This window comes from Gavialis gangeticus, unplaced genomic scaffold, assembly GCF_001723915.1.
Source record: "Gavialis gangeticus isolate Ggan-Ray unplaced genomic scaffold, GavGan_comp1, whole genome shotgun sequence".
Classification (NCBI taxonomy): Eukaryota; Metazoa; Chordata; order Crocodylia; family Gavialidae; genus Gavialis; species Gavialis gangeticus.
In genome coordinates this window covers 5,839,835-5,851,046 of record NW_017729022.1, presented here as the reverse complement: position 1 = coordinate 5,851,046, position 11,212 = coordinate 5,839,835, and the positions used below count along the sequence as shown (strand labels likewise).

The following is an 11,212-nucleotide window of genomic DNA, read 5'->3' as shown; positions in this document are numbered from 1 at the left end:
TTTTGGTTTTTTTTTTTTTTTTTTTTACAATTTCTCTTCCCCACATTTGAAGGAAGAGTTGAATATTTTCTTCTCTTTCTTAGCATTTACTGGAACATTTTAACAGGCTCAGTAAGAAAAAAAAACAGATAAAAGCTGCAACAGCATCCTCAAACCAAGGAACACAAAATGGCTCTGAGGTTTTCTATACTCAATTCCTCCTTCTCTGGAAGATAGGCATAAATAACCAGGCTGTCTATACATTAAGTTCCTTGACAGCTGAAGCCGCAGAATACAAAAAGGATGCAAAACTAAAAAAATACTGTCATTAAAAAAAAAAAAGTTAGATACAAGTATAACTATTATACCTTCCCACAAGCCCTTCTTCCAATTTTTTTCTATTTTACAATCATGTTATTATGTTTCCTTTCCTACTGCTTGTGTTTTTATATAAATAGAAACAATAAGAAAACAATTAAATAGTTTCTGGAATCCACAGGTCCAGAAATCTGGTGGCAAGGGAACGGTAACAACGTTAATTGTTCCCAGGGCTGCAGCAACTAATGCTGCTACTTGCTTACTTCAGCATCACCCAGGGGGAACTCCATGGGCCAAGTGACACAGATCCATATACCAGACTGCACTAGAATGGGGCGGGAGGGTGCACAGGGTGATCAGATCTAGCACGTGGGGATGTACCAGATTGTACTCGTGGACCAACCCTGTGCACAGACTCCATGCTGAAAGCGACCCACAAACCAGCCTGAATGTCGCATCCAGCCCACCTGGCAGAAAAGTTTGAATACCACTAAAATAATGCATCAAAGCACAAAATAGATTTTTCTTATTTGCTTTCAGTTATAATAACTTTCACTGTTATCTATGGAAAAATAGGTAAAATTTTTCAGACAGAATCACGATATCTATGCTACATCCCTTAAGAGAGAAACATCCAGTTAGCCTCAGCAGTTATTTTTCCTGACCCTGCCCAGGTGTTTTATAGCAATGTTAGGGGTTTCTTCAAGAGCACAACTGTGTCTCTGTTCCCAGGAAAGGAGTGATCATCTCCCTATATAAATCAATGTAAGGTTGGCTTTTTAGGAGGGAAGGGAGCTGCACTCCTGAGGGAGGCAAGGGAAAGAAAAACATTCATAAATTGCAAGATTCTGATAATTTCTTTCCTTGTCCTTAATACAGGTCACTTTGCAGACTGCTGTACTTGCAGCTCCAATATAGTTACTTCTGCATGCTCCAGAAGGTGTTAAGATCAGCATTATCTTCAAAGTAGGAGTTCTGAGTGGCCAAGACTAACAATGTTCAGTCGACTCCTTTTACTAAATAATAATGTAAACGTATATTATGGAAAAACACCATTTTCAGCCATCTCCAAACTGTTCATCACCTTCCATCTCTTTCACTTTGTATATTATTTAGGAAGCGTTTCAGATCGCTAAAGTTCCAAAAGTGGTGTCCAATCAGCCTGGCCCTCCTTTAAAACTCTCTCCCCCTTTCTTGCCATCCAGATGTCTTTCAGTTGTTCAACTGGAAAACACAGATGCTTGGAAAAACTAATGCTCCTCTACCAAGAGACGCTCTAGAGCAAGATGGTTCCAAGTTGTTTTGTTTGTTTGTTTTTAATGTGACTGAGGGAATCAAACAGCATTCAAACCAAGGGAACCTCAATGTTAAAACTAGGAAAGAATATACTGATTTCTATGTTGATATTCTGTAGCTGTCACAAGTAATAAAACGTACAACATATGAAACCCAAAGACAAGAGTTATCTGGAAGATGGATATCCTCCAGAACACGAAGATAACTGAATCATAAGGTAATATAAGAATCTCCCAATTCAACCCTTTTATACAGAAGAGTCCAGAGTAAACAGGCAAATCTTGTAGCAAACACAGCAAGTCATTAAGGCTAGGGTCAGGCATTCAAAAAGCTTGAGCCTGAATTGATTCAATAGCTGCAGTTTAGTTTAACCTGGCTAGGCAAAACCAGTTTGTAACCATGAAGACAGACCCTCTGGATTGATAAAATGCAGGCACATGCTAAAAGCCAGGGGGTGCTAAAGCAGCCCTTCCTCCCCCTCCACAATGCTGGGCTGAGGGGGGCGTGGCCATACCCCAGCAGGATGCTCTGATTAGGGAGTGGTTCGCCCCACTCCTCACCAGCCCAGCAGGGAATTGATAACACAGTGTTTATCACCCCATTATGAAAACAGAGGGACATTACCAGCTACCGGTTGATTCTGCCTTTGTCCCTTCTGCCACAGCACAGACACATAGTCAGCATGTGGTATGCTAACTAATGCTAAGAGGTGTCTGTATAAGGCAGCCAGGACAGGGAATAATCCCTGCTTAGCAGCAAGTGGGGTGGGGAGGAGGGGACCCAGTGGAAGCCAGGTAGATGCTTGCAATCTCTGCCAAGCTCCAGCCAGGGAGCAGAGGGAAAGAGCCAGCTCTGGTATGGAGCAGAGCACCCCACCCAGCCCAGAGAGCATATCAGGATGCTGGGGGAGTCTGGTTTAACTTAAGCCAGCAAGGGGTCTGGGCCAGACATTGCATAAACTGGTCTGAGCCAAATCAGTAAAGTCTGATACTACATTCAACCAGGTTCATCTCAATGGTTTCAGCCATTTTCAAACTGGTTTATGTGCACTGTTACAAGTTTAAACCAGTTTACGATCACTTAAATTGGTCTATGTGTAACGTCTGCCCCTAGCCCACAAGAAGCTAAAACTATCTTGCCACCTGAGTGCACCAATCTAAGGACTGTGAAGTCATGTGCCCCAAATGATAGTGACCATCAGCCTGCTCTCTCCAGAATTTTCCTTAAAATAGCCAAGACACAAGTCCCAAATGGCTTTACAGACCTTAACCAACACACTGAATTAGAAGTGAACTGGAGGCAAGTGCAGCCTCTGGAGCACAAGATACTCATGCTCTGTCCATGAGATACCCAACAAGTAGGGTAGTTATATATTCAGCACTAATGTTAAAGTGTGGGCCTTACAGTAGTGCAGATGCTGAAGTGCATCTTACAGTGTAATTCACTCTTAAAGAGACAGACATAGGGATAGCCTTAGTTTGAGGCACCCACTAAGGAAGATCACAAAGTCCAACTGAGGAAAGGGGGATGGAAAACGTTACTGTAACTACAACTGCTATTTGAATATCTAGCAGCAGTCAAGGATTCCACTGGCCTCTAGGTAAACTTTAACAACCAGAAAGATAGGTATAGCCCTCATCTTTTACTTCTTTCCTTGAATTATTTAGCCAGCATTACATCCCTTGTATTTCAATTAAGCTTCAACCATCTAATTTCTATCTAATTACTGAGAAAGCTGAGTTGTGGTACAATCGCAGCAGAACAGAGACAGAACGCTGAATCCTCAGCATGCTGCTCACACTTCCATTGCAGTCTTGTAATCTCCCCAAGCAGCTTCACATACAAAGTGAACAGGGAAGATGACAGAAGTAAAGTCTTAAATAAGCCACACGAGAGCCTTTAAGGTTTATGAGCTATCACTGAATACTATCCTCTGGGTTGCCTTCAGGAGAATAAAAGGGAGGCACTGAAGACAACTTCATCTCTCCATCTCAGGGGCTTTGGACACATCAGTGAAACCTGGTAAAGAAAGCCACCAAAGGCTAGTGGGCAATTTAAAAAATAGCATAAACACCTGGACAGAGATTTTCAAAGGTGGCCTTGGTAATTTAGTTGCGCAACTCATCTGACATAAATATCAATCATATGGCCAAGCAGCCTACCTATGCTTTTCAAATCTCAACCCCAAGTTTGAACCTACATCAAAATAAGAGAGCTGGTGACTTATTTTTAACTAGAAAAGAATTATCCAAGTTGAGATTATTTTAAAACAATTTAACACACTGAAGGTTAGACTGTGGTAGAGTTTAAAACAGTATTTGTGCTGGCTGACTATCCTTACTGGGTAGTAGGTCAGTACACATTTTTTACATGAAAAACAAATTAAGTGACATTACCATGAGAAAAAAGTTGTAAACTTTATTTAATTAGGGACATATTGCATTTGTGGAAGAAAAATCTCCTTTTAAGAATGAGAAATCCTTATCATGGCTTTTCTTTTTTTTAAGTTCTTATATGTTATTTTCAATAGTAGCTCTCCTTCCATCTATACAAGTATGAGAGAATTACTGACAAGTGACATTAGTGCAAAACTGACTAGAAGGGACTTCCAGTGTAATAGCCCTGCACAATGCCATTTCAGGCAACCACATCACATAAACCATTTAATGAATTTATCAACTTGCACTTTTTTTTTTTGCCCCACCACTCCAACTGGAAACCTATTTCAGAATCTCATTGCTCTGATGGTTACAATCCCTTTTGTAATTTCAAGCCTAAATGTATTCCTCAGTAGCCAACACTCCTTTGTTCTTGTGAAAATATTACTCTTTTCTTTAAATACCGATCTTCCCAATATGGTAAATTACAGATGGCAATTTTTGTTTTTCTGGATTAAATTAGCTTAACTCTTTTAAGGGTACAAGAGAGATAGTTAGCCACTTTAGTCTGAAGCCAGGCAGAGGGCAAGCAGAGATGCATCTTAGAGACTAAATCAATCAGAACCACATAAGCTTTTATGCAGAAGAGTGCCTTCAGCACATGCTCACAGAAGTTTTTGCATCTCAGATTCAGTTAAGTTTCTGAGTTGTATCTCTAGTCTCTCCTAAGAGCAGGTCTACACCTTAAAAGATTCCCTTGTAGTATGGAGATACCCAAGTCAGCTGGTTTAAAGCCAGCTGCAGTATTTTAGCTGGAACAGTGTAGAACTCAGTGGTACTAATTTATCCTACTTCTCACATCCTTGGTGACTCATTGTCAATGTGCAATCTATTTTTCCCCCCCATTTGCTGAATTCCCAGCTCACACCAAAAAGTAATTCAACCCTCCAGTTCCTCTCCCTGTAAAATGGAGATAACCACGGGCAGATCCAGGTTTAAGAAAAAGGAGTGTGGTAGATGCCACCTGTGCTGCCCCTCAGACCACGGGATGGGGTAATGCACAACCGCAGCCCATAGGAGCTGGGCAGGTAATGGGGAAAGAGGGACACCTGCTCCTGCTGCTGTCCCCTGCTGAGCACAGCAGAGATGCTCCTCACAGCCCATGGCTGGAGTGGAGCAGAAGTGGCTCTGGAGTTCTCCTTGCCTGTGTCAGCAAAGATAGCAGCAGCATCTGGTAAAAAGTCTCCCCTCCTGTACCTGGTCCCCGCTTGGCATCTTCATATCCCTTGCCAGCTCAGGGGCTCCAGTTGCATGGGCTGCCAGGTTTGAAAGAGGACAGCAGCAATGGCAGGCAGGTTGCCTCTTCCTCCCATCCTAACCCACAAGGAGCAGAGGCAGGAAGAGGGAACCTGCCTGCAGCTGTACTGTCCTCTGCTAAGCCACACAGCCAAAGGAGTAGCTTCCCACAGTTGGTGTATCTAGGATGACAGGGAAAATTGGGAAGGGGGAAGGAAGGCGGGGGTTGAGATTTGCATTCCTGCTCCCTGCTTCTGGCATTCCCAGTGATGCCCAGCACCCTGCTCAGACACTGTCCACAGCTGAAGCCACTGTGATTAGGTGCAGGAAGCAGGGGGACCTGGCCACCATTGCCACTGTCCCCAGCTGACCCAGGGATGGGCAATGTCACACAGTCACTCTTACCCCACTCTGGGAAGCTACTGCATGGGGGGCTGGGCTCCACTGCCAACAGTGGCAGCAGAAGTGGGCAGGTTCCCTCATTTATGCATCCGCTCTCTGACTGTTCTCCCCAGGTGTCCCTCACCAGCCTGGGGAATCCAGCAGCACCTTGTCCCAACACCACCCACCCCAATCTGAGTACCGTTCCTTGCCCAGCGTCTCAGGGAACCAGACCCACCAGCACATCAGTTACACAATTGAAGAGGGGTGCAACTGCACTAACATCCACCTCTGGGTTTGCCCCTGCCCCTCCCCCATCCCATCCTATCCTCCCTCTGTCCATATCCCTGGTGTTTAAATTACGACATTTAAACTATTTAGTACCCCTGCAAGTCCATTCATAGCATTTTAAGTCACCTGTAGCCTACAAAAGCTTATACCTTTAAGGGTGCTGCCACTGGGGATAGTAAATTTATCATACAGACATAGCCTATAAATGCCTAGCACTTATTTTTAACTTATGTTATTCATATAAATCAAACTGGTGGACCATGCTAGGTTGAATGACTCAATGCCTGGAAAATTATATGTTCTGCTCAACTACTCCTAAACATTTTGCCTAATTCTTTTCTCCCCAAAACTGAACACCCTTACATTTGTCCAGGCTAACCTGGGTCCTCTGTGAACAGATGAACTTAAGCCAACTACATTCCACAATGAGTAAACCTATTCTTCCAGTCACAGGGTAAATGACACTAACAAAGTTGATGACTTGGTATTGCACGGTATGTTGAACTGGTTAAAAAATAAATGAACCTGTTTACCTTCTCTGTATGGAGAAGGTACAGAATAAGCAGTTACTCCTGCAGTTTCTCTATTACAGTTACATTCTCAGATTTCCACCAACCCATAAAAAATGGCTTTAAAAGCTCTGCCTGTTTGCTGTCTATTGTGTGAGAAGTATCCATAGCTATACCATATTACCCAAACCATTTCTTGGAATGAGTCATTTATATGACTAGACAGGATTAAAAGGTGCAAACGCAGGGAAATCCTACGGGATCCAACTCCATTTGTGATCTGTACAATATGCCATTTTCAAAATATACTCAGTAAGACTCAAAGGCTGCACACCTCGCTCCCAAATCCTCTGCAGTGGGCTTTAAACACCCCTTGTTACTGGATAGTAGATCTTTTATTCAATACTGTTATTAGTTGGACACAGTAATGTAACAAACTACAAGAGTGTTTTCCTACCAACTGCTTGCAAAACAAAAGGAAAGCAAAATGATTCACAAAGGAAAATTATGCTGCCTTCCACAGAATCCTTAAAGACAGCACCATCTCAGATCTCATATGAAGACAGAACATGTCTTCACATGAAAAACATAAAACTGTCCCAAAGAAAACTTACAGTACTCTCTAAGGAAACTTCCAAATCAGAAACAATATATATTTACAAGCCTACAAATAAAAAACCTTGATGCAAAAGTTCTGTCACTCATCATGGAAATTCTCATAACCCCCGGAGTATGCAGTATCATGCATACTTGGCTCAGCTATTATTTGAACCAAGAACAATGCAACCTGTTCAGTGAAAAGGAATTAAATTCACCATGGCTGTCAGAGACAGGTGTCATAAACAGGCAAAAAGATGTGAAAAGTGCTACTCGTGTATGAAATACTCCACATAGTGACAGGCAGCCAGGCTGTGTATACGAGTAACTGCCACCTGGTTACCAGCAGCCTTTCAGTGCAACCAGGTGGCTGTTGCTTGGTTATTCATCCATTTTGGCATGCCAGAGTGGAAATGTGTATCACACAGCATGCGTTGCAAAATTCAGACTGAAAATGCAGATGAGGTCTGATGTGGATGTAAACCCTGGGTTCTCATACAAAGGATAAATATGCTTGGTACAACTGATTATTTTGGTATTAAACCATGAGAGAGAAAGGAATTCTCATGAGGATTTTAAAATACACCCATTTTACTAGTGCAGTTTTACATGTCATAACAGAAAAACTGCTCAGAAAAATAAACAATGTCCACTACTAGAAAGAGAGTACCCCAAATGCAAAATACTGTCATTTTAAATCAATAAAGTCCTCTTCCTCTGAAGTTTCAAGAACTGCATACAGCATATAGCTACACACACAAACCCATTTATGCTGCAATTCCAATTTAGGAATTAAAATTTGGCTCAGAGGACTCCTCTTGCAGGCATAACAGTATATTGTACAAAACTGTTTCTAAGGCTAGTGAAATGATTTTTGGATTCATATTTCAAGAGCAGCAATGTTGTCCCCAGACGATGGGTTCATATGTACTAAACTATTACAGTTGCTTTTTTTGGTATTTTGGATGGCTTTTTGGAACCTAGTCAAAAAATCTATGGAACTAACATAAACAGCAGCATGCATTCACCAATACACACACATCCACGCAGATGGAAAGGAGAGAAGGATGTTTGCAGTTATTCATAATTTTCCTCAGTGAATCCAATGAAAACCCTCTCATTAAGATTGCAATAGTTCTTCTCCAGCAGTCATGAGATTTCTGCAACACAAGCATTCACGAGTAAGTACTGTTGGTACCAAGAACTGGGAAAGAATTCATGGTTAGTACCGAGCTTTCTAAGTACTAAACACAGAACATTTTAACTGAAGGACACTATTCAGTTATTCAGCATCCATGAGCTAATTATTCAAACAAGAGGGTGGTGTTTAGATTTTTGTTTTCTGGGGTCTTGAGGGTTCTGTTCTGGTCAAATGAAGATGCTCTGGCTCTTAGGTTGTAAATAACAAAAAGATGCGATTCAGCTGTGAAATATCCTGCTTCACGAAAAAGGAAATGTGCTGCAGCCTGAAATACTGGACTGGTAATATTCTGCATGCCACTCCATGAAATCCCAGAGGGGTTTTTAAAGCCTCTGCCCATCACAGTAGAGAAAGGCAGAAGGGAAGACTAATCAATATCTAACAACCCAGCTGTGACCTGGCACAGAAAGAAGGAAAAGAAATAAATAACTAAATCCCAAGGACGATGCCTATAATGTAACACTAAGAAGAGGGAAGCATCTGGGAACAACTGCGCATGGGTCGGGTCTCTGCTTTTGTGCCAACTGCTCCTGAGAGTGGGACTGCACCGGCACAAAGAGAAGTCCAGGCACCCCTCAGGGATGTGTCTGCGCTCTCCTGCAGGCACACACATTCTCTCTCTCTCGCTCTCACACACACACATACTCTGTCTCACGGACACACACACACACACACACGACACACACGTGTACACACACGCTCTCCCTGTCTGACACACTTTACCCCCCCCCCCCCCCCTTCCCGCCCCCTTTTCCCCCCCCCCCCCCCGGATTAGCAGAGCAGGGCCGCGACGCGTGTCCTCCAGCGGCGGCTATTGTCATCGCGACACACACACACACTTTCAAACGAGCGGCGGCTCTGGCCGACCCCGAGGGTCCCCCCGGCCCCGCGAGCCGCAGCCCTGGCGCGGGCGCAGCTGTGCAAGCTCCAGGCGGGGACAGCGCCCCCCCTCCCGCCGGTGCCACTTCAGTCCGCCGGTACCGGCCCCCGTTCGTCTCCCCCGGGCAGAGCCGGTGCCGGTGCCGCTGCCAAAGCGGGGCGGTACGGCCGCCTGTCAGCGCCGCGCGGGAGCCGCCCGGGCGGCAGGAAAAGCTCCAAGTTTCGAAGGGAGCGTGGGGGGGGAGGGGGCGCAGACTGCCCCCCCCCCGTCCTTTGTTGTCCGGCTCCGCCGCGCCGAGCGGAACCCCGCGGCCGCGGCTCCCGGAGCTGGGGCCCCGGTGGGGCCCCGCAGCTGCAGGGACGCCCAGCTCGGGAGGGGATGGGAGGTGCCCCCTGTCACTTGCGACGCCCGGGCGGGCGGGCGCGGGGGGGACGCGGCACTCACCCACGCCGAACTTCTCGTGCTCCGTCGGGATCCACATGCTCGCAGCGCGTCGCCGCCCGCGCCGCTGCTGGTGCTGGCGCCGCTGCCGCTACCGCGCTAGGGCTCAGCCGCGCTCCGGGGGCTCCGGCGGAGCAGTAGCGGGAGCGGGAGCAGGAGCAGAAGCGGGAGCAGTCATTGTTCTGACTGACTGAGCCCAGCTCGCGCCCGGGCCGCTCATAGCCCCGCCCCACCCCGCCCCGCCCCCCGCGCAGCTCGGCCCGCCGGGAAACCGAGTCCGGCTGCTGAGCTTACCTGACCGGAGAGGCCCCACCCCCTGCTGCTGAGTGACGGGCGCGCCTGCCAGTCCTGGCCCGGCACGCTTGCAGGAGGAAGGGGGCGGGGCCCGGTTGGCTTTTTCCCATTGGCCCGGGTGCTCTTCCAGCAGTAACGTCACTGCCCGAGCGTGACAGTATGGCAGCGCGGCTGGGTGTTGGAGTCGGTGCGACGAGTGGAGGTGAGCGCGGGGCGCCCGCGGGGTCGGGCGGCTGCTTCCTGCTTCCGCGGCTGTCCTGGGGTGGGGGACGGGGAGTGGCGCGGAGGGTGCTTGTTCGCGGCCGCCGGGGACGAAGGGAGGTGAAGGGCGCGGGCAGACGTGCCCCCTAGCTGGAAAGGCCGAAGCGCTGGGAACTCGTGTTAGGCCAAGGCCCGTTCCGCGCGGCCCGGCACAGGGAGAAACCGGTGTGCTAAGGGGAGGGAAGGGGGGACCCTTCAGGGACGCTGGTGCCGCTTCGGAGGCAGGTGTGGGGAGGGAGAAGACGAGGAGTCCTTCCTGTCCCACGCGAGGATGGACCAGGTGAGCGGGCGGGTGAGGCCTGCCCAGCCCAGCTCAGGGTCGGGTCGGGTCGGGTCTGATCTGATAGCCCGCCCGATCTGGCACAGCAGCAAAACCTATGACCGGGAGGCACAGACCCGGGAAGGGGAGGCTCAGAGTCGGACCTTCTGGTGTCTGGCGGCTGGACACGGACATCTTATTTCTTGTTGGCTGCTCCAGGCCTTTTGCTGGCCAAGCTGAGGTAAAAGTATCGGGCTGCTGTATATCTCCAGGGACTTCCATTTGAAGCCCCTTTGCATGTCTCTTTGTGTGTCCCTGCATTTGTAGCTGCTGTACTCAGTCCTCTTTGGAGCCCCCAGGAAGCATCCCCTAAAGGCACTTCCAGGCTCCTGAGGTTGAAACCAAAATCCTGCTGAGAACCCCAGGTAGGGTACTCTTCAGGTAGCCCTTCCAACGCAGAGACTGGTATGGCAGCGTCTACATAGCACAAGAGTCTGTGCACACACATAGTGGAATCATTAGTAATTTAGATACAAATGCTGCTAGCAGTGACCTCACTGACTCTGTTCTGTATTTATAAAAGCAGTGGTGCCCAACCTTCTTGGATGGGCAGTCCATGGGCTGGATCCTTGCAGGGCTCCCAATCCGGCACCTGGTGCAGCTGCAGCAGGGCCCCATCTTGCTATACAGAGGGGACCAGCCCCCATTCAGCCACGGGGGAGGACATGTGGCCAGCCCTGATCCAACTGTGGGGGGGAGGGTGTGGCCCAGACCCAATCCAGACACAGGGGGCTTGGGAGTATGGCACTGGGGAAGGGTGTTAGTATTACT

The 11,212-nt window shown here is 47.4% G+C and overlaps 1 protein-coding gene across 2 annotated transcripts in view; it reads right to left on the bottom strand.

The window, feature by feature from the left end:
• The window catches only part of DOCK4 (dedicator of cytokinesis 4), a 483,151-nt gene extending 473,411 nt beyond the window's left edge, over window positions 1–9,740 (bottom strand). For both annotated transcript variants that reach the window (XM_019514562.1, XM_019514563.1), the window contains exon 1: window positions 9,571–9,740. In XM_019514562.1, the coding sequence (XP_019370107.1) occupies window positions 9,571–9,607 (37 nt within the window). In that variant the 5' untranslated portion in view covers window positions 9,608–9,740. The remainder of the gene's footprint in view (window positions 1–9,570) is intronic.
• Between the last annotated feature and the right edge of the window lie 1,472 nt (window positions 9,741–11,212).